We start from the raw sequence: 21,347 nt of genomic DNA on the forward strand, positions 1-21,347 counted from the left end.
ACGCGGCTTGTAGGATCTTGGTTCCCTGACCAGGGATCAAACCTGGTCCCTCAGCAGTGAAATCGTGGAGTCTTAACCACTGGACAGGCAGGGAGTTCCCCTACCCTTCCTATTCTTATTCATTTTATTTCTTTTTCTTGCCCAGTTGCACTGGCTAAAACCTTTAGTACAATATGAATAGAGCTAGAGATAGTAGACATCCTTGTCTCCTCCAGTAGGGTTTGCTGTTTTTTTTTAATTAGGTTGGGATCATCACTCTGCCGAGGGGAAAGGTCCAGAGGAGAGAGCTGATGCTGGGAGATTGTCCTGGAGGATCCTGGGGTGGGGGGTGGAAGGCCCTGTGGGTGGGCTCAGTGGCTGGTGACTTTTTCACAGAGGTGGATGTCCTCTTCTGATGGCTTCTGTCTTGTCAGGAAACGTGTCGGTAGCTGAGCGTGAGGATGAGGAAGAAAAGGGGAGAGGGAAGCTGTAGGGTTTCCTGAAGCTTTAGTGCCGTCGTGTCTGAGTGGGGTCTTCAGTCAGCAGCTTTGCTGGTACATTCAGAGTTGGGGCCGTTGTGTTGGGCCGGGCCTGGGACTTTCTGACAAGCTCAGTGAAGTGGCAGGGCCAGGGAGCGTGTGCTGATGGGGCTTGAAGCTGCTGCTTGAGGACACATCACCCTGGGGCTCTGGGGCGCTGGTGTCAGCAGTGAGCTGGGAGGGGTGATGGGCCGGGAACCGGGTGTTGAACCGAGATGCTGGGGCGGGGCTGGGGGGTTACTGGAGGTGACAGGGTCCAGGGTGTCGTTGAGACAGAGGATGAGGTCACTGGCAGGAAGAAGAGGTCAACACCGAGGGGCCGGGAGTTGAAGGGTGGTCCATGGGAATATGGAGACCACCAGGAATTCAGGCCTGATGCAGCGATGCGTCAAGGGCTGGGGTGGGTGGTGGGCGGTGGGCGGTGGGTGGTGGGTGCGGCCGGTGGCCGATGGCCGAGTCAGCCAGGACTCGTAGGTGGAGAAGGGGGAAGGGGCTGCGGGCTGCAGCAGGAAGAGGGGTCGTGGCACTTCCAGGCCTGGGGGCGAGGCGGGGAGAGAGAAAGCAGCCCCGGAGAAGGCTGGCGGGAAGAGAGCAGGGTGGAGGGGCCGCGGCCCGGGGGGAGAGCAAAGGCTGAGTGACGGGGCTGAGGGCGTGGGGGGCCGCTGGAGCCTGGCCCCGGGGGAGGGTGTCAGGACTGGGGGTCGGAGAGCAGGGTCAGGAGACCCCTCCTCTGTGCCACGTCTCTCACGAAGCCTCTCTCTTGCCTCCGGCACACGTCGTGTGAGACTCTCAGGAGGTGGGGCCCCCCCAACGTGTGAACCCACTGCACCTCCGCCGCGGGGACTGCTGCTGGGCCACCTCGAGGAGACCACCTGTGTGCCAGGCCGGGCTGCCTGCAGGGCAGCCCCTTGGCCGAGCAGGTCTGAGGCTTTCTACACTTGAGTAGTTACTCAGGCGTGTCCTTTACGGCTGGTGCTCTCAGCCTTTGTGGTCCAGCGCGGCTGCCGTCCACGCTCACGTCCTGCTTCCAGTTTGCACGTGTTGACCATCAGGGAGTTGAGTATCTATCTGGATGCTTCCAGTGGGGTCCATGCTCTGTCCCTGTGTGCGGCCGTCATGATTGACGTGAGGACCACTTTGTCCTGTTGATTGCAGATGTTTTTAGTCAGTTGACCATTTGTCTTTTGCTTTTATAGGTTTCGTTTTGAATTGTTTTGTTTTTACAGTGCAGACATTTAAAAAATCTAGTGCAGTCGGATTTATCGGTTTTCTTTTTGGTTTCTGGGTTTTATGTCAAGCTTAGAAAGGCTTTCCCCTTTGCTGGGATCACACAGACGTCTTGCCTTCTTCCTTCTGTTACTCCTGTGGTTTTATTTTTCCTACGGCTGTGTCAGTGATGCATCTGGATTGGTTTTGGTGTGAGGAGAGGGGTGGCGTCCGCGCATTCGAGCAGGCCTCCCCTGAGGCCCCTGCTCAGTTCTCCCGTCTGCGCCTCTGCTGGCCACTCACTTCCATACACTCTCTCCTGGGCGTCCTGGCCCCTGCTCACCGTGGACACTGCTCGGCCCCACTTCTCAGGGCCCTCCTTCCTCCGTCTGCCCCTTGCTGGCCCTTTCCTCGCATCTGGCAGCCTGTCCTGCCCTCCTCCTGTGGCTCCTGTCCTGTCCACCGCTGCCGGGGGTGCGTGCGGGTCCCATCGTCTCTCCTGCCAGGTCTCCTGCCAGGTCCACCCCCCCTCAGATCCGATCACATCACTCATTTGTCTGGAAGCCTCTGGGCTTCCCCGGCCCAGGCCAAGGCCAGCTCCTCTGCTGACCCTGGCCCGGGCTGGTCCTGTTAGTCCCCGCCCCCCGAGGCCGCACCTGATACCTGATACCTGACAGGTGTGCTCACACCTGCCCTCCCTGAACAGAGCACTAAGTGTCGTTTGGAAGAGGTTTACCTCCACATGGCTCAAAAGCCAAACAACAGGAGTGGCCCAAAGCTCTGGTGCCGCCCACCTGCGCCCCGCCCAAGGCCCTTCCCATTGCTTCTCTCGGAGTCCTGTGTTTCTGATACAGGTTTACACGTGTGTTCACACAAAGGTTGCTTATCATGTACAGATTTTACACCTTTTTTCCTTCACTAAACAGTTTTTTTTTTTTTGGTACACGGGCCTCTCACTGTTGTGGCCTCTCCCGCTGCGGAGCACAGGCTCCGGATGCGCAGGCTCAAAGGCCATGGCTCACGGGCCCAACCGCTCCGCGGCATGTGGGATCTTCCCGGACCAGGGCACGAACCGGCGTCCCCTGCATCGGCAGGTGGACTCTCAACCACTGCGCCACCAGGGAAGCCCTGTTTTGTTTTTTTTTTTTACTAAACAGTTTCTTAGTGACCTTCTTGTGAGGGTGCTAGGAGGCTTCCTCACAAACCCCTCAGGGCCTTACTTAATGACCCTTTGATAGACATGTAGGACTTAAAGGCTGCTGCAGTGAGGGGCCTGATGGTAGTGCTGTGGGATTAGCTTTTAGAACGTTCTAGAACAGGCCTGCTGGAGGCAGGTGAGTGCCCCTGGGGACAGCTGCTCTGCTCGCACGTGCTGTCACTGTGGAAACGCTGCCCTGGCCGCACCCCCAGATTGGCCCCTCCATGGGTCCCGCACCAGTGCGAGGAGGAGCCCGCTGCCTGCCCGCCCCGCTGCTTGGCTCCGTCCTTGCTGCTCACGCCCCCTCGGCCCACCCCGCCCTGCTGCCGGTGCCCCCAGCCCCTCCCTGGGGCCACCCCGGGGCCACAGTGGCCCTCCTCCTCACCAGCACACGTCCTGCGCCTCCTCTGAGGGCAGCCAGTTTTCCTTGTCCCCCGACCCTAGGCCACCCCCAGGCCAGGCCCGTGGGGCAGGGCTGGGGTCGGCCTGGCCAGACCCTGCCCTTGGGGCGTCGGGTTCCCTCCCTGAGCAGGTCCCCACCCGAGGCTGCCCTCCAGGTCCCAGCACGTGGCCCCGGGCATGGACCGGGTGGGACAAACGGTGCCCTTGGTGGACTTGTGCCCGCGACGGCCAGATATGCAGCGGGGATGGGAGGCTTCCCAGGTGAGCCGGGCTGGGGCGGAAGGGTGAGGGGATGGGCCAGGGGGTCGGCCCAGGGATGAAGCCCAGCTGCCTGTGGTCCCCGAGCACACAGACGCCTGCAACGCAGCGGGGTCAGCTCTGCCTTGGGGTCTCGGCAGCCAAGCCCCAGCCACGTGCCCGTGACATTTACATGCCCTCACCCGCTAACGGGCACGTCTGTGTGTGTGACTCTGCAGGATGGTGACCCACACTGCGCTCTCCCCAGAGTGGGAAGCAGTTGGTCACTCCCCATCTTTTGCTGTCGTAGATAAAGCCACAGGGAAAACCGGCTCCAACCCACCTTAAGCAGGACAGGGAGGCGAAGCCCACAGAACCTGAGGGGAGGTGGGCACCCCACTTCCTTCCACGCCCCGGCCCCTCCACCCTGCCCGTTCATCTCTCCTTTCCTCTCTCTGAGCGAGGCACAGCCTCCCTGTCCCTGGGTGAGTGAAGGGACACTTCCCGACCCTCAGAGGCTCTGGGCTCTTGCTACACTGTCCCTGATTCTCACAGATGCTGGGAAGTGGGCACGAGAGGCAGGATGGTGGCGCCGTCAGCAGGGCCCCACAGGTTTAGGCCTCAGTTCCCCAGGTGGGAGATGGGGATAATGACAGGGACGTGCCGGTGCAGGGCTGGGACAGTGGTCGGGGAGGGGCCCTGAGACACTCAGGCCGGCGTGTGTCTGTCCACACTGAGGGCCTGGGCTGGGGCCCATAAGCCGGGTGTCCAGGGGTACTCTCGATAGACTCTGGACATAGTCCAGTGGCGTGGGCTCAGAGGATGAGGGGCAGTGGCCACTGTCCTTCCAGAAGGCTCCTCCCACCTCAGCCCCACACTCCCATACAGCGCCCCAGGCATGGAGCTGAGAAGTGGAAAAATCGTCCAGATTATCTCTGTTTGACATTCCAGGGAGGCTTGGGGCAGGATTTGTGGACTGAGGCGGCAGCCGCCCTGCTTGGCCCCCTTGGCCTGGGTGTGGTGTGGTGGTCAGTTGTTGAGACTCCACGGAGCTGCCCTGGCCTTTGTGGCTCAGCTGAGGGGTGAGTCTTGCAGCTTGGGGGCAACTGTTCCTGGACTGTGTGGCTGGGAGGCGGCGGAAGAGTGGGGCTTGAGGAGGGGGAACAGGCGGAGATCTCAGACTCAGCCTGGGGGGGCCGGGGGCTGGGCGCTGTGCTGCCCCCCATGGAGACTGTTCCAGGATGGGCGCCCACTGCAGCGGGGTCCTGGGACTCCCTGGGGTCAACTTTCTCTCAGAGGAGGCAGTCCAGTGGCCCAAGGACCCACCCCAGGTCACATGCCCCAGGTCCTCAGGCAGCTTCCAGCAAGGAGTGCTGCTAAAGGGGCCCAGAGGGGACCTGGGGCTTCAGGCAGGTGGGTCCCCCAGAGTAGGGGGCTGAGGACCCGGCTGAGCTGCTGTAGCCCAGCAGGAGACCAGAGTCTCCAGTGTGCAGTGCCCGGGCCGTTGGGGGCCCACAGGGAGCAGGTCTCTATCCTGAGCCCCGTGCTGCCTGGGGCACAGGGGTGGGCCTGGGTGAGGCTTCAGATCCTGCCCCACATGTATTTTCATGGGTGGCCTTCAAAATAAGAAAACAACAGCTAGAAAACACAACATCTGTTCAATTTGAAAAGCTGGTGGTTATTCTGTTTTAGGTTGTTTTCTGTCCCTTACCCTGCTCCCCCACATGCAGGGGGTCTTAGTTCCCCGACCAGGGAATCGGACCCGTGCAGTGGAACCATGGAGTCCTAACCACTGGACCAGCAGGGGATTCCCCTCTAGGGGAACTTCTGTAGGACGTGGGCATCAGAATCTCTTTTCTTCCATAAAACGATGGGGTAGATGACATCTCCTAAATCTTGTCACACGTAACAAACTCGGGCTGTGGCTCTGATGTTGGCGCCCACTTGGAGAAGATGGTCCCTGAGGCCCTGTGAGCCCGCTCTGCCGTGGAGCCTTGGCCTGCAGGGGACTTCCTCCCTCGTGGAGGGGGCGGGGGCGGCATCCTCTGTGGGTCCCCCTCCCCTTCCCATGGCTGGAGGCGGGGTCGGGGTGGCCCTGGGCCCAGTGCCTTGCTCCTCCTTCCTGCGGGCTCTTGGGGCAGGCTCTTCAGAGACCTACCCCAGAGAGGCGAAGATCCCATGTGCGGGCTGGAGGGGGTCTCAGGTCCCTCCAGGGGAACATGAAGCTACCTGTGAGTGGCCAGCAGGGAGGGAGAGTCTTACAGAGCCAGTGAAAGCTCCGCCACACCTTGGGTATGGTCTGGGATCCACCTCCAGCCTAATGGGGGGGGGGGGAGCTGGCACGGTGCCTGCAGGCCTCTGGCCTCTCTCTGTCTCGGTGGAGAACTGGTGTCTCGGGGGCAGAGGCGGGGCTTGGGGGATCCAGGCAGGGGGTCTAGGCAGCTCACTGTCTGCCTGGCCCCAGCAGTTGGCAGAGGTGGCCAGCTGGGGGCTGGCTGCCTGGAGGGCTCCTTCCTGGGCCTCACCGGTCCCCTTTCCTGTCCCCAGGAAGCCTCTGAGGCCTGGCTCACAGAGCGGACAGCTGGAGTGCCAGCAAAGTCCAGGGCAAGGCAGAGCTGTAAAGCGAGGCTCCCAATACACTGGGGGTCCCGGGGCAGGAGGGACCTGACCTCATTTGATCTGGCCCGGGGCAGTTCCCTTCCAGAAAGAAGGGGGCACTCACTGAGACCCCTGAGTACAAGTCTGGCCAGAAGAAGGCTGGGTCCGCCTCTAGATGGCCACAAGGTCTGGCCGAGCGGGAATGGGGACTCCCGGTGGGCAGGCTGAGCTGCAGGTGGGCACCTTCTAGGTGGAGCATGGCCATGGCCTCCCGAGGAGTGTCCTGGGACCATGCCTAGTGAGCACACCGGGCGTGCTGGGCAGGAAGGGCCATGGTGGGGACTGTGGGGCTGTGCCCCAGCCCAGCTGCCTGCCCACCTGTCTGTCAGGCAGGCCACCTGCACCTGTGTTCACACGACCAGGGCTTGGACCGCCGCCCAGGATGGCAGAGGGAAGCACCGAGTGGCCTGAGCTAGAAACAGAAAGCCTGGCGAGGAAGAGGCCCAGACTCGGGCGGTGAGGGGCTGGGGTGCTGGTCAGGCCAGGCCAGGCCCTCCGCCCTCCGCAACTGCGCCGAGCAGCAGGGCGGCCCGGGGCCCAGGCAGCAGGGCCCGCCCTCGGGAAGGCCGTAGGCCGCACAGCCCTCGGGGAGTCCGGGAGAGCCCAAGGAGAAGGTGACCTTGGCCGGCCCAGCCCGGCCCAGGGTGCACAGGTCAGGGGTGCTGCGGGGCAAGGGCTGAGCCGGAGGCCTTGAGGGGCCACCTCTCAGGAAGGCCGCCGCAAGCTGGCAGCGCCGCCCCTGCTCCCCTCTCTCAGCCGCACAGCCTTCAGAGCCCTTGCTGGAAACACCGAGTGTGGGGGCCAGGATGCGGGCACAGCCAGCCCCCTCCCCTCTGCCAGGATCTTCCGGGCAGGGCTTGCCCTCACACAGGGCGGGGCTCCGGGTGGAGCCCGTCCCGCCGTCTGGCCTTGACGCGCTTCCTGCTTCCTCCTCTCAGGCCAGCGGGAGCACCTGCCGTGTACAGCTGGGCCGCCGGCTCCTCCGAAGGGGAGGCCTTCCTGAAGACACAGTTGCCAGGCCCGCTGTACGCTCGGTGCCCTGGCCGCTTAGAGAGCCTCAGCCCCAGGCGCTGGGAGCCGGACCCTGGGACTCTGGACACACGCCCGCCCGGGCCCCCTGTGGCCACACCTCCTCGTTAGCACCGACCCCAGAAGGCTGGGGCTGTGGGGAGGGAAGGCCCCCGCCATGGCTGCTCCTAGACCCCACCTGGTCCCCTAAGGCCTGTTAGGTGAGAGGGGCTTTTAGGGCTCCCAGGGGCCTCTGCCCCTTGCCCTGGCCTCCCCTTCCCCTCGGCGAGGTGTCGGGGGGGCTGCAACTTCATCATCTGGGTCATTAGCTTCAGACCCTGAACTGAGGCTGGCCGGGTCCAGGACTGCTTCCCACAGGGTGGGCACCCTGACCTCACGAGGGAGGGAGGCCTTGTCCATCGAGCAGCCGAGGTGCCAGGGCCCTGGGAGGCCGGCTGCAGGCACCCTCCCTTGCTGCCCTTTCTGCCTGGGGCCCGGGCCCCTCATGGCTGCCCGGCTCTGGTCACAGCGGGGGGCCTCCTGACCCAGCCTTGCCAGGGGCAGAGGACACCGAGCCTTAGAGAGGGGATGCCCCCCAGGGCACCAGTCCAGCCAGCTGCCCCGCCTCTCAGGCCCAGCCCGGCCCCCGTGCTTCCCCATCCGGTGCCCCCAGCAGCCCCCCTGGCAGGCAGCCCCCGCCATGGCCGAGCACCTGGAGCTGCTGGCAGAGATGCCCACGGTGGGCAGGATGAGCGCACAGGCGCGGCTGAGGCATGCCCAGAGGCGACGAGCCCAGCAGGTGAAGATGTGGGCCCAGGCCGAGAAGGAGGCCCATAGCAGGAGGGGCCCGCGGAAGCAGTCACAGAAGGAGGTGGCCGGCGGCTGGCCACAGAAGCGGGTCCTCTTCCCCCCCAGCGTTGCCCTTCTGGAGGCGGCTGCCCGGAATGACCTGGAGGAAGGCGAGTGTGGGCCAGCCACGCACGGCAGGCAGCCCTGTCCCTGTCCCTGTCCCCGTCCCCCGGTGCAGGCCTCGAGAGGTCCGCCAAGGGTGAGGCCCAGCGTCCTTAGCCACAGACCCCAAGTGGTGGGAGCCCCCACGGTAGCCCTCACAGGCCAGCCTGTGGAGGGTCCTGCAGTGAAGGTGAGGCCTGGGGGGGTGGGGGGGGCGGGGGCCCTGGGGGGGCCCACAGGGCTTGGCTCGGGTGGGCCGGGAGCCGCCCAGTCTTCGCCGCCTCTTGCCGGGGCGCTGGGCTTGGCTCGGGATACCTGCTTGCCTGGGTCCTGAGCCTCCATACAGGAGTATGGTGGAGCCCACCTGGCAGGCCAGAGCATGGGGAGCGGGGGCTCCCCGTACGGGCTGCCCCCTCGATGCCTGCCCCCGGCTCTGCCTGTGACTTCTTCCTTCCCATCCGAACTGCCCCAGGTGACGGGCCTGAACTCGGAGCAGGCCTCCTGTCCCTCTCCCGTGCCCACACGCTCACAGCCCGTCTTCTCTCCCGGGAGGCTCCCGAGGGCGCTTTCTGCCTCCCTCGAGGGCAGAGGCCTCTGCCGTAGAAGCTGGGGTGCAGAGGGCAAGGAGGGGCAGGGTGTGCCTCAGGCCGGTGCATGGGAGCTGCGGGGAGGAGGGTGCAGCCAGGGAGGGCCAGGCCTGGGCACCTTGGGCCCACACTCTTGGCTGCAGGGGTGCAGGGGTGGGGGGCTGCAAGTGCCAGAGAAGGGGTGTGTGTGTGTGAGTAAGAGAGAGAGAGAGGGAGAGAGAGGAAGGCTGGGGGAAGCATGGGACCTGACACAGGGATGGCTGACAGGAGGTGCCAGCACCCAGGCCCGGGGGACGACGGTGGAGGTGGCTGTCACACAGGAGGGCCCTAGTGCCATGGCTCAGGAGGGCGCCCTGCTGGAGGGTAGAGGCAGAGTGCTGCCGTCTGTACCTCGCTTGGGGGCCCAGCTCCTGAGCCCTTGGCCTGGGCTCTAGTGTCCCTCCTGCCACCTGTACCACCGTCTTTCTCCCCGTCCTCTGCTCTCCCGGCTACGCACAGCCGTCAGCCCAGGTACCCCAGATGCAGGGACCTGAGCAGGACGGCGCTGGCCTGTGGTGGGACTTCTGGGACCTGAAAGCGCTCCTCTCCTCTCTGCAGTCCGCCAGTTCCTCGAGAGTGGGGTCAGCCCTGACCTGGCCAATGAGGACGGCCTGACCGCCCTGCATCAGGTCAGCCTCGCTGAGGGTGCGAGGAGAGGACGGGGCCCTGGCCTGCGGCTCGGGCACTCAGGCCACGTGCTTTGCAGAGCTGCATCGATGACTTCCGGGAGATGGTGCAGCAGCTCCTGGAGGCTGGGGCCAAGGTCAATGCCCGTGACAGTGAGTGCTGGACACCCTTGCACGCCGCGGCCACCTGTGGCCACTTGCACCTGGTGGAGTTGCTCGTTGCTCGGTAGGGCCCGCTGGGAGCAGGTGTGGCTGGAGTGGGCGTCTCTATCGGGGAGGGGCTGCAGCTGGGCCCGGGGCAGGCAGGACCTTCCTGGCGGTGGGTAGTTCATCTGGAGACACCGCCGAGGCGTCTCATCTCTGTGGGAAAGTGTGCCTGGACCCTGGCCTCTTGTGTTCCCACTGACCTTTGCTTACCCTGCTGCACCCTGGCATGCAGAGTGGGACCTGGGCCGAGACCACGGATGCCGCCACCCCAAGGGAACTAGCACATACTCAGGGCAGTGTGGTCCTCTGCCTGCCAGGCTGCTCACACCACGAAGAGCATGGGAACTCCTCGAGGACAGGCCTTGACCTCCTGCTCCGGTGGTCTGGCCTTCCCAGGGTCTGCACAGAGAAATGCCCTTCTGCTCAGAGCCACGAGAAATTGGCAGGGGGGGGTACCTGGACACAGGTAGCTCCGTTAACGAGGAGGGCAGAGCAGGGCTGGGCTCCTGAACACCTGCCTTGGTGAATGGAGAGGGTGGTCAGCTTCCCTAGGGCCCAGGAGTCCGCCACTGGCTGGCCTTGGAGCTGTCTGGGCAACAGTGGTGGGTGTGTGGGTGCATGGCAGTGGCTCCCGTTTGCACACAGATGCCTTGGAGTGGGACGGGCTGGGTGTGCAGCGTCACGGGGCAGCAAGGGGGTGCGCACAGGTGGCCCCTAGCCCTACTCCGTGCCCCTCCACAGTGGGCTCCCAGCCTTGTGTTTCGGGCCCTCCTTCAGCTCCCCGCAGCGCTCTCCTGACACCCAGGCTCTCTCCCCACCACCTTCTGCTGCCTGGGGCCCCCAGAGTCTTGGCACCCCCTCGTGGCAAGTGGGCCCACTGTACATATTCACGGGGGCAGAGGGGTGCCAGGACCCTGAAGAATCAGACATGGTGGAGACTGCAGGACAGCCCACCTGGCCCCAGGACAGCATCCAGGGCCAAGGGGCTGCCTCTCACTGCAGCAGGTGAGGCCTGGGCCCCTCTGAGGCAGCCCTAGGTGGAAGGCCTCTGAGAGGGTACTGGGGGCTTCCGCTGGGGGGGGGAAGGGCCCTGTGAACAGCGCCCCGTCCACCTTTCCCGCAGTGGTGCTGACCTCCTGGCCGTTAACACGGATGGGAACATGCCCTATGACCTGTGTGAGGATGAGCAGACACTGGACTGCCTGGAGACGGCTATGGCCAGCCGTGGTGAGTGCAGCCCTGCCTGCCTGCCTGCCTGCCAGGGCAGGGGGGTGCGGGTTGCGGCGGGTGGTGTGCTGGGGGTGGAGCCCTGAGCCCACTGCCCCGCAGGCATCACCCAGGACAGCATCGAGCGGGCCCGGGCCTTGCCCGAGCTGCATATGCTGGAGGACATCCGGAGCCTGCTGCAGGAGGGGGCGGACCTCAATGCCCCCCGGGACCACGGCGCCACGCTGGTGAGTTCGGGGCCGCGTGGGACCCAGGCAGGGGAGGAGGCTGCCGGCCGAACCAGGGCCGGGACTCAGGGGCCGGCGGTTTGCCTGCAGCTACACATCGCCGCGGCCAACGGGTTCGGCGAGGCGGCTGCCCTGCTGCTGGAACACAGGGCCAGCCTGAGCACCAAGGACCGCGACGGCTGGGAGCCACTGCACGCGGCGGCCTACTGGGGCCAGGTGAGTGCCTGTGGGGCGGTGGGGCCGGGCGGGCTCGGCGGCTCCGCAGGCTTCAGCAGTCAGGGCTCGCCGGCCCACAGGTGCACCTGGTGGAGCTGCTCGTGGCACACGGGGCTGACCTGAATGGCAAATCCCTGATGGACGAGACGCCTCTCGGTGAGCCTGGGGCCGCATCCTCCCGGTGTAGGGGGCAGGCGGGCGGGCGCCCGTGACCCTCCGGCCACTCCTCCTCAGACGTGTGCGGGGATGAGGAGGTGCGGGCCAAGCTGCTGGAGCTGAAACACAAGCACGACGCACTCCTGCGCGCCCAGGGCCGCCAGCGTTCTCTGCTGCGTCGACGCACCTCTAGCGCCGGCAGCCGGGGGTAAGTGCCCGCCCCTCCCGCCAGGCCCCCGCGGGCCCGCCCAGTGCCCCACCCACGGGCCCTCAGCCCCCCTCTCCCCTCCCCTCGCCCCTTGGGCTCTGCCTCGGGCTTTGCCCCTGCTGATGTCAGCTGGCAGGCCTCCGTGCCCTCTGGAGCTCGGGGCAGAGTCCGCAGGGAAGGCGGTGTCTCCCCCCCCCACTCCTCCTGCCCGCCCCCTCCCAGGAAGGTGGTGAGGCGGGTGAGCCTGACCCAGCGCACCAGCCTGTACCGCAAGGAGCACGCCCAGGAGGCCATCGTGTGGCAACAGCCCCCGCCTACCAGCCCGGAGCCGTCCGAGGACGACGAGGACCGCCAGACGGATGCGGAGCTCCGGCGGCCGCCCCCCGAAGTGAGCCCCGCCCAGCCGTGCCCCGCCTCCCTCCGTACCAGCCTCAGGAGCTGGTGGGACCAGGGGCCCCGCCCCCATATGGAAGACTCGCGCCCCGTGGGCGTCAGTTGCCGCCCCCACCCGCGTTTCTGCCCTTGGACTGCCACGCAGCCCGGGACCCCAGGCCAGAGGGGACCTTCCTGATGGCCTCCGGGGCCTGTGCTCCCCACACAGGAGGAGGACCCAGAGGCGGCCAGGCAGCACAACGGCCGAGTGGGGGCGCCCCCCGGGCGGCACCTGTACTCCAAGCGGCTGGACCGAAGTGTCTCCTACCAGCTGAGCCCCTTGGAGAGCACCACCCCTGACGCCCTGGTCCAGGCCAAGGCCCCCCACACCCTGGCAGAGCTGAAGCGTCAGCGGGCTGCTGCTAAGCTGCAGCGACCCCCGCCTGAGGGGCCCGAGGCCGCTGAGTCTGAACTGCCTGTGGACACTGAGACCCCCCAGCTGGAGTGTGGCTCCGGGGCTGGTGGAGACCCACCCCTGCTCAGACTCACAGCCCCCTCAGAAGAGGCCCGCGTGGAGAAGAGGCCATGCTGCCTGCTCATGTGAGGGGCTGGCGCTTGGGTGGCCAAGGTCCCCCTGCCAGGCCCAGGGCCCCTGCTCTGCGTGCCGCAACGTGTGTCCCGGGCTAGGCTGCCAGCCTCCTCCTTCCTCGAGGATGGACCTGTGGCAGAGGCTGTACCTGGGAAGCACCTGGCTGTGGAGACCTAGTTTCATTCTGTGACTCTCAATAAAGGGCCGTTCTGCCACCTGCCCTGTCGTGTGTCTCAGCTGGGCCACCACTGCCGTGGTGGGGAGCTGCTGTGTTGCTGGGCCTGGGTGCGCCTGGCCCTGTGAGCACCTGAGGGCTGTGGGCGCGTGCTGGGGCTTGCTTGTGGTGCCCAGCCCCTGCGTGGGCGTGAGGCCCACGGCCCCTGGCAAGAGGCCTAGTGCTTACTGCACCCTGCCGCCCCGGCCTCCTGGAGACGCCTTTGGAATTCTTTGCTTTCTTGAGGGGAACAGGGAGCTTCAGAAGGCCACTCCTTGTTGGCCAGGGCTGGGGGTGTCCATGCTGGAGGGGCAGGGATCCTGGCTGGAAGAGGAGAGGGTGTTTTCCATAAGACTCCTGGGCAACAGCCAGAGGGTCAAAGTGGCACAAGGCTAGCATCAGAAGCCTCCCTGGTGGGGGGCGGGTTCCCCGTTACTGGCATGCAGCCCCTATCTTGGGGCCTGGCTGCCAGCTTCTGCTCAGGCTGGCAAGGAGGGCCAACAGTTGGCTGCTGAGGCTCTGAGCTGACCAGGCACCATGTGTCAGGGTGACAGGGCCCCTTCGGGGCCTCACTTGGTAGGGCTGGGGCACTGCCAGCTCATCTGTCCAGGGCAGGTTCCTTGGCATGGCCACCAGTGCTGGGTGGCATGGGCTTGGGTCACCCTCTCCGCTGGACATTGACCTGGTCAGCCCAGTGTCCACAGGCCCCCCCATCCCTGAGCATCAGTGGTTGGAGGGGTGTCCTCGGCACAGTGGGGGAGGGCCGCGGGGAGGCTGCCGGTTAAATTTAGCGTGTGGGGTGGGGCGCTGCCCAAGGTCCACTTGCCACCACAGCTGCCACATGGCCCTGCTGCCAGGGGGCGGGCGGGGCCTGGCTCTGCCTGCGGCTGGGCCCATATTAACCTGTTCTCCAGCCCAGGGCCCGAGAGGCCTGCACACTGGGAGGCAGAGGTGACGGCAGCAGCAGAGCAGGAGACGCAGGTGAGAGGCTGCCGTCTGGCCTCCTGTTTCCTCTCCAGCCGGCAGAAGCAAAGGGGCCAAGCCTTCCCCAGGCCTGACCAGCCACCCACGGCCCCGCTCAGCTGAGAGGACCTGCTGCTCCCTGACCCTCACTGCGGAGCCAGACCCTGGTGCTGGGGTGGCCACCGCTGGGCATGGCCTATCAGCTCCCTGCAGGGCCTGTGGAGGTGGGGCCCTGAGGGCTTATCACGGCTCGCTTCCCACTCTCTCCACCAATCATGAGCCACAGGGAAGGGAAGCTTAGGTCACCCTGCCTGTGGTGTGGCCCCAAGGGCAGCCCCAGGCTGGTGTGTGCTCGGTGAAAGGGCAGGACAGCAGCCCAGAACAGCTGAGGTGTCCAAGGGCCCGGCGAAGGCCCAGAGCTGCCCCGCCTCTCCCCCAACACCCCAACCCAAAGACTCCAGCCTTGCAGCACTGATGGGGGACCGAGGTCCAGCCCCAGGGCTCTTGCTGCCCTGGGCCATGGTCCCCAGCGCAGGAGGGGCCGGATGGAGCCCCCGCATCTGAAGCCTCACTCCCCTCCCCAGACAGCCCCAGGATTCCTGAGGCCTGGCTAAGTTACCCGGGAGACAGGCCTACTCTGCTGGCCCCAGCAAAGATGGGGGGGGTCCAAAGGGTCAGGCCTTGGCCGAGCCCTACTGGGGTAAACCTCCAGAGGCCCCAGGCCTCATTCTCCCCTGCAGGCTCAGCCAACCCCTCAGGGCACTCAGCCCCCCCCCCCACCCCACCCAAGCCTAGTCCCTCAGAGCTGCTGGACCCTTTCCGTCTGTCCCTACCTCCCATGCGGGTCTCCTGCTCCCCTGTCACGGGGACACTGGGCGGGCACTGGGCCTCACCCCAAGCCCCGCCTGTCTTCTCACCCACTCCCTGTGGCTCCCCAGGGCAGAACTGTGCCCAGACGGGTGGGGCGGGGCCTGGCGGGCCCGGCTCCTTCAGCCTTTTCTGTCCCTTTCAGTGGGGCCAGCAGGCTGCAGTGAAGTGGGTGCTCCCTTCCCAGCCCTGGCCCACCAACCCGGGACCCAGCTTCCCTCACCCACGCTTCTGGATCCTGACGCCTCCTGAGTCTCCTTCTTGCCCGGTCCGAGCAGGGTCATGGCCTTGAGGACAGGTGACCACAGTCAGGCTGCAACGAATGGGCTGACGGAGAAGGTGCTGACGCTGGACACCATGAACCCGTGTGTCCGGAAGGTGGAGTATGCGGTACGAGGCCCAATTGTGCTGCGGGCGCTGGAGCTGGAGCAGGAGCTGCGCCAGGTAGGGTCCTGGGCCCCCCCCCCACCTCAGCGCCGCACAGGGGCGCTGAGCGGCCCCATTCTCCCCCCACCCCTGGGCCGAATGAGACAAGGCCCGTGGGAGCCATAAGGGCCGTTGTCACTGCCCCACCCCACCCCACCCCCGCCACAGGGCGTAAAGAAACCCTTCACTGAGATCATCCGAGCCAACATCGGGGACGCACAGGCCATGGGGCAGACGCCTATCACCTTCCTGCGCCAGGTGAGGCTCAGTACTGCCCTGCACCCCTTCCCTGTCAGCCCATGTGCCCTGGCCCCAGCACTCGCTCCTCCCAGGTCCTGGCGCTCTGCGTCCACCCTGATCTCCTGAACAGCCCTGACTTCCCCGACGACGCCAAGAGGAGGGCGGAGCGCATCCTGCAGGCATGTGGGGGCCACAGCCTGGGTGAGTGCCAGAACCTGCCCAAGCCCCAGGGAGGGGCAGGGGCAGGCGCTGGGGGAGGCTGTCCCAGGAGACGGGTGGATCTGCCCGCTGGAAGGGGCGAGGCTCCTCGGGAGGGATGCAAGGGGACCTCACCTGTCCCACCCCCACTCCCACCCCGTCCTCCCTGTCCCCGGGCCCAGGGGCCTACAGCATCAGCTCTGGCACCCAGCTGATCCGCGAGGACGTGGCGCGGTACATTGAGCGGCGCGATGGAGGCATTCCCGCCGACCCCAATAACATCTTCCTGTCCACGGGGGCCAGCGACGCCATCGTGGTAGGCCGGGGCAGCGCGGGGAGACACCGCGGCTCCTAGTGCGCGGCCGAGCGGGTCGGCTCGTCCTGGCACGGCGGCGCCCGGGGCGGGGAACGGGTGCAGCCCTCGGCCCGCCAACCCCGCCTCCCTATCCCACCCGCAGACGTTGCTTAAGTTGCTGGTGGCCGGCGAGGGTCGCACGCGCACGGGCGTGCTCATCCCCATCCCTCAGTATCCACTCTACTCCGCCGCGCTGGCCGAGCTCAACGCGGTGCAGGTGGACTACTACCTGGACGAGGAGCGCGCCTGGGCGCTCGACGTGGCCGAGCTGAGGCGCGCGCTGCTCCAGGCGCGTGACCACTGTCGCCCCCGCGCGCTCTGCATCATCAACCCCGGCAACCCCACCGGTGCGCGCCCCCACCCGCCCCCGCCCCACCGCCCTGGCCCGAACAGGCACCCCTGCGCTCTGAGCCTGGGTCAGCCTGCCCCTCCGCCCGCCGCCCCGCGAAGAGCAGCGCGCCCCCTCAGCTGACCTCGGACCCGTCTGTGCCCCAGGGCAGGTGCAGACCCGCGAGTGCATTGAGGCCGTGATCCGCTTCGCCTTTGAGGAGGGGCTCTTCCTGTTGGCCGATGAGGTGCTGGCCGGGGCCCCCGCAGGGAGGGGTCGGAGGGCGGCGGCGCGCGCCCCCGTGACGCACCCCGCTGTCGCCCGTCCGCCCGTCCAGGTGTACCAGGACAACGTGTACGCCGAGGGCTCGCAGTTCCACTCGTTCAAGAAGGTGCTCACGGAGATGGGGCCGCCATACGCGGCGCGGCAGGAGCTCGCCTCCTTCCACTCGGTCTCCAAGGGCTACATGGGCGAGTGCGTGCTGGCCGGCCGGGCGGGGCCGGGCACCCGGGCCGCGGCCTGGCTCACATCGCCCGCCAGACCGGCCCCTCCTTGCCGGCCCTGCCTCGACGCCCGCCCTCGCCTCGCAGGTGCGGCTTCCGCGGCGGCTACGTGGAGGTGGTGAACATGGACGCAGCGGTGCAGCAGCAGATGCAGAAGCTGCGGAGCGTGCGCCTGTGCCCGCCCACGCCGGGCCAGGTCCTGCTAGACGTGGCGGTCAGCCCGCCCGCGCCCTCCGACCCCTCCTTCGCGCAGTTCCAGGCGGTGAGTGGGCGGGGCCGCGGGGGTCAGGGCGCCGCGCCCCTGGCCCAGCCTGACCGGCCTTCTCTCCACGGCCGCAGGAGAGGCGGGCGGTGCTGGCCGAGCTGGCGGCCAAGGCCAAGCTCACGGAGCAGGTCTTCAACGAGGCTCCCGGCATCCGCTGCAACCCGGTGCAGGGAGCCATGTACTCCTTCCCGCGCGTGCAGCTGCCCCCGCGCGCGGTGCAGCGCGCTCAGGTCCGGCGTGCCGCGTGCGGGGCGTGCGGGGCGGGGCGGGGCGGGGCGGGGCGGGGCCCGCGCGGCCTGGGACGCCCCGCCCTGACCCGCCCCCCCACCACGCCCGCCCCCAGGAGCTGGGCCTGGCTCCCGACATGTTCTTCTGCCTGCGCCTCCTGGAGGAGACCGGCATCTGCGTGGTGCCTGGCAGTGGCTTCGGGCAGCGGGAAGGCACCTACCACTTCCGGTGAGGCTGGGCCCCCGCATCCCCTCCCCGCGACCCCCACCCCAATCGCTTACCTTCTTCCCCCTTTTAGGATGACCATTCTGCCCCCCATGGAGAAGCTGCGGCCCTTGCTGGAAACGCTGAGCCAGTTCCATGCCAAGTTCACCCGCGAGTACTCCTGATGACACCGCTGGGGGCCAGGCTGGGCCGGCAGGGACGACCCCGGGCGGACAGTGCTCAGGGTCCTGGGGTCTCTGGAGCCCTCTGGACTTGCTCCTGCTGCCTGTGTGGCTGGGCCCCTGCCTCTCTTCAGGCCCCTAATAAAGCAGTGGGCTGGCTTGGAGGCTGTGTGCACACCTGTATGCGCCTCCGCCGCCTTGTCCGCTCCTGACTGCCTTTCTGTGTGAGGTTCTGTGCAGTCCTGGGGGCCCGGGAGGAGTGGTCAGGGAGGGCTTCCAGGGGAGGTGACCTTCTTACGGGATAGACTTGGCGGGATGGGGCGAGCACCGGGAAGCAAAGTGACCGTGAGGACTCAAGGGAGCAGTCTCGGTTCCCGTAACTGGGCGCGGGCAGTGGTGCTGCCGCTGTGGACCGCTGGAGGAGCGGTGGTGCCGGCCCAGGAGCAGGGAGGGGAGGAAGAGCAAACGGGTCTCGCTTTGCCACGTTGTGTGTGGTGTGTGACGTCCACGTGCAAATGCACTTCTTGGGCTGGGAAGCAGTGAGAGGGGAGGCCCCCTCCTGAGCTGGGGCACCCGAAGGCAAGTTCGGGGGACGAGGGCACGGAAGATGCCGAGGAAGAGGTGCCCTGTGGAGCTCTGGGCTGAAGGACCTGGGCTGGGGGCTGGCGGGCAGCCCTGTGTCCTTGACACTGGCGCGCGAGGATGTGCATGCCGGACACTGTTGTGCATCACTGCACAAAGGGCCCTCGCTGGTGGGCACCATAGTCCCCATTTCACAGATGAGGAAACCTGGGCCCCAAAAATGTGTGGAAATGAAAGGAAGCTCACTCCCCGTGGCCTCGGCAGCTGACGTAATGTCTTGGCTCAAGTGTCTGCGAGTTGATCTAGGAGTTGGCAGGCCTCAGCGCCCCACGGGCTTAGGGAGAGTATTGGCCAAGGCCCCAGCTCCACTCTGGATGCGGTTCTTAACCATAGTCCCTGCTTCACTATCTCCCCTGGGCCCCAGGTGCCCCACACAGCAAGGCTCTGGGCAGGAGAGGACAGGGGAGGCGCAGGTTTCTCGTCGGGTGGGCCCCGGGTGGGCCCCGCCCTCTCCAAGGCCCGGTGGGGTCGGGCTGGAGCCGGCCTGGACTGGCTCTCCTGGCCTTGTCGCTAGACGCTAGAAGGCGTTTCGGGCAGCAGCCGGGTGCCTCCTTGGGCTGAACGTGGGCTCAGCCTTTCCCACGAACTTCCTCCCTTCCACGACCCTCTGCGGCCACTGGCCTGGGGAGGGCGCCGAGACCACTAGCACAGCGAGGTGAGGGTCCAGCAGCCGATGTAAGCGGTAGTAGACAGTGGGTCCTCCGTGGGGGGCCCAGCGGACCCTGCGGCCACCAGGCTCCAGGTGAGACACCAGGAAGCACTTCCGGAGAGTTAGGGGTCTGGGGACCAGATCTGATAGCCCTGGGAGGGACCTGAATGGGCCGCGGGTTCGGCCGCTTCCGACGTTCGAAGACAGCTGGCCACCGGGGGCGCCAGAAGGCGGCCGGCGCTCTAGCCCGCCCGCGTTCTCTATGGCCGCTGCGTTTCCGGGTTGCGCCGCCCGGTCCAGAGCGCCGCCCCAGCCAGCGCCGCCTTGGAGGAGGCCTGAAAGTTCTTTGGGGTTCTGACGCCCCCAGGACCCAAGGGCGCGGGTGCGGACGCCAGCCTGTCCAACCCTGGCCCAGCCCCAGAGCCATGCCGCTCTGTGACCCGTGACTCCATCCCGACCGGACCGGACCCCCTCGGAAGCACGCTGCCCCCACTCTGAGTGGAACCTCTCATGCCGCCCCGGCCGGCCTTGAACCGAGACCCGGCCACTAGAGCTTGGGCCCCAGCGCCCCGCCTCCTCGCCCTGCGTGGGAAGCTGCTGCCGCTGGCCGGCCTTTACCTGGTGCAGGGCCTGCCCTATGGGCTGCAGTCTGGGCTGCTGCCCGTGCTGCTGCGGGCCCGTGGCCTCTCCCTGACACGCGTGGGACTGGCCAAGGCGCTGTACGCACCGTGGCTGTTCAAGCTTGTGTGGGCCCCGCTGGTGGACACTCGGGGCTCCCCAAGGGCCTGGCTGACGCTCAGCACAGCTGCTCTGGGCCTGGTGTGTGGGCTGCTGGCATCCCACCCTCCCGCCGCAGCTGGTCAGGCCGGGCTGCCTGTCACGGTGGCGGGGCTGCTTCTGCTGCTGAATCTGGCTGCAGCTGTGCAGGATGTGGCCCTGGACATGCTGGCTGTGCGGCTCCTGGAGCCCGCAGAGCTGGGGCCTGGCAACACTGTGCAGGTGGTCGCATACAAGCTGGGGGCGGTGCTGGCTGGGGGTGGGCTGCTGGCCATTGTGCCCACCCTCTCCTGGCCCCTGCTCTTCCTGCTCCTGGCTGCCACTTACTGGTTGGCTGCTGCCTTGACCTGGGTGGCACCAGCCCTGCGACAGCTTCCCACACCTCTGCCCTCAGAACACCCCCGACACACTCTGCACCTTGGGCAGGACTTGCTGGCCGTGCCTGGGACCCTGTGGACAGTGGGCTTCGTGCTCACCTACAAGCTGGGTGAGTCAGGAACAGCAGGGGTGGGTCCCCAGGAGCCCTGGAACTCACTTGCAGGGCTGCGTTTCCTCTTTGGGGTCTGACCTGAAGTCTGGAGCCCAGCCTGGCCCTCTGCACGTCCAGCTCCGGCCACACTCCCTTGGGCCTCTCTGAGCGGCTTCACGCTGACCCTGAGCGTCGTCGAAGCCCAGCCCCAGCTGTCTCCTGGCATCTGTGGCCCAGGAAGAAGGCCGGGCTGGGGGAGCATGACTGAGACCCAGGTGGAGGTGTGCCAGCCACCCCTGCTGACTCTCTCCACAGGCGAGCAGGGCACCAGCGGCCTGTTCCCACTGCTCTTGCTGGACTGCGGCATCTCTACCCCAGAGCTGGGGCTGTGGAATGGTGTGGGCGCTGTGGCCTGCTCCATTGCTGGCTCGTCCCTGGGTGGGGCCCTCCTGGCCAGGCGCCGGTGAGCCCCCCTCAGCCTGCCCCGCCCACCTGTCTCCCCTTCCTTCCCCACGCCCTCTGACCTGACCCATCACCCCACCCCAGGCAGCCACTGCCCCTGTTGAAGTCAGCGCTTCAGTTCCGTCTTGGGGGCCTGGCCTGTCAGACTGCCATGCTCTTTCACCTGGACAGCCCTGGGGCCAGCCTGGCCCCCAGCACAGTCCTGAGAGGTGAGGGGTGGGCCATAGGGGGGAGGAGCTTGGAGTCCTGGGCCCTGCTGACCTCAGCCCTCCCAGGGGCAGCCCTGCTGAGCCTGTGTCTGCAGCACTTCCTGGGGGGCCTGGTCACAACCACCACCTTCACCCTGATGATGCACTGCAGCCAGCTGGCACCAAGTGCCCTGCAGGTGAGGGGATGTAGCTGCAACACCAGGGGCTGCAGGACTGGAGTCCAAGCAGGTCCTGATGTGATTCCCCCTCCCCTAGCAGGCCACACACTACAGTCTCCTGGCTACTCTAGAGCTACTGGGGAAGCTGCTGATGGGCACGCTGGCTGGAGCCCTAGCTGACAACCTGGGGCCACGCCTCTGCTTCTCTGTCTTCCTCGCTCTCTCAGCCGCACCCATGCTGTACCTGGGCCTTGCACCCAACACCCTGGCCTGAACTGGGTGTCCAGACTTACCAATAAAGTGGAGTGTGCCTTTGGACTGTGTCTGGGATGAGTGACGTGCAAGGTTATCCTCAGACCGTGGGGGTGTCCGCGCT

The 21,347-nt window shown here is 66.4% G+C and overlaps 3 protein-coding genes across 11 annotated transcripts in view; all 3 read left to right on the top strand.

Moving 5' to 3' along the window:
• PPP1R16A (protein phosphatase 1 regulatory subunit 16A) overlaps nucleotides 1-12,840 on the top strand; it is a 28,412-nt gene extending 15,572 nt beyond the window's left edge. For 5 of the 7 annotated variants that reach the window (XM_060115630.1, XM_060115631.1, XM_060115634.1 and 2 more), the window contains 10 exons: nucleotides 7,158-8,186; nucleotides 9,363-9,433; nucleotides 9,511-9,656; nucleotides 10,761-10,864; nucleotides 10,967-11,091; nucleotides 11,182-11,307; nucleotides 11,388-11,463; nucleotides 11,542-11,671; nucleotides 11,894-12,059; nucleotides 12,273-12,840. In XM_060115630.1, the coding sequence (XP_059971613.1) occupies nucleotides 7,928-8,186; nucleotides 9,363-9,433; nucleotides 9,511-9,656; nucleotides 10,761-10,864; nucleotides 10,967-11,091; nucleotides 11,182-11,307; nucleotides 11,388-11,463; nucleotides 11,542-11,671; nucleotides 11,894-12,059; nucleotides 12,273-12,647 (1,578 nt within the window). In that variant the 5' untranslated portion in view covers nucleotides 7,158-7,927 and the 3' untranslated portion in view covers nucleotides 12,648-12,840. Of the gene's footprint in view, nucleotides 1-4,580; nucleotides 4,644-7,157; nucleotides 8,187-9,362; nucleotides 9,434-9,510; nucleotides 9,657-9,934; nucleotides 10,104-10,536; nucleotides 10,643-10,760; nucleotides 10,865-10,966; nucleotides 11,092-11,181; nucleotides 11,308-11,387; nucleotides 11,464-11,541; nucleotides 11,672-11,893; nucleotides 12,060-12,272 lie in introns of those variants that run through there. The other 2 variants (XM_060115633.1, XM_060115635.1) reach the window with 2 other exon arrangements.
• A 2,118-nt stretch (nucleotides 12,841-14,958) lies between these two features.
• GPT (glutamic--pyruvic transaminase) lies at nucleotides 14,959-17,822 on the top strand. Its single transcript, XM_060115636.1, has 11 exons — nucleotides 14,959-15,120; nucleotides 15,271-15,360; nucleotides 15,435-15,543; nucleotides 15,723-15,856; nucleotides 15,999-16,242; nucleotides 16,391-16,470; nucleotides 16,561-16,697; nucleotides 16,814-16,988; nucleotides 17,066-17,221; nucleotides 17,335-17,447; nucleotides 17,518-17,822. The coding sequence occupies exons 1-11, from the start codon at nucleotides 14,959-14,961 to the stop codon at nucleotides 17,606-17,608; spliced, it is 1,491 nt and encodes a 496-aa protein (XP_059971619.1). The 3' UTR covers nucleotides 17,609-17,822.
• A 1,238-nt stretch (nucleotides 17,823-19,060) lies between these two features.
• On the top strand, nucleotides 19,061-21,286 carry MFSD3 (major facilitator superfamily domain containing 3). 3 transcript variants are annotated; one of them, XM_060116014.1, is made up of 5 exons: nucleotides 19,066-20,160; nucleotides 20,458-20,605; nucleotides 20,689-20,813; nucleotides 20,880-20,989; nucleotides 21,069-21,286. In XM_060116014.1, exons 1-5 carry the CDS (start codon nucleotides 19,407-19,409, stop codon nucleotides 21,243-21,245), a joined length of 1,314 nt encoding a protein of 437 aa, XP_059971997.1. In that variant the 5' UTR covers nucleotides 19,066-19,406; the 3' UTR covers nucleotides 21,246-21,286. The 3 variants fall into 3 exon arrangements, with proteins under 3 accessions (XP_059972000.1, XP_059971997.1, XP_059971998.1); XM_060116015.1 differs by having other exon boundaries at nucleotides 21,072-21,286; XM_060116017.1 differs by lacking the exon at nucleotides 20,880-20,989 and having other exon boundaries at nucleotides 19,061-20,160.
• The last annotated feature ends 61 nt before the right edge of the window (nucleotides 21,287-21,347 follow it).

This window comes from Mesoplodon densirostris, chromosome 13 (assembly GCF_025265405.1).
Source record: "Mesoplodon densirostris isolate mMesDen1 chromosome 13, mMesDen1 primary haplotype, whole genome shotgun sequence".
NCBI classification, from domain to species: domain Eukaryota; kingdom Metazoa; phylum Chordata; class Mammalia; order Artiodactyla; family Ziphiidae; genus Mesoplodon; species Mesoplodon densirostris.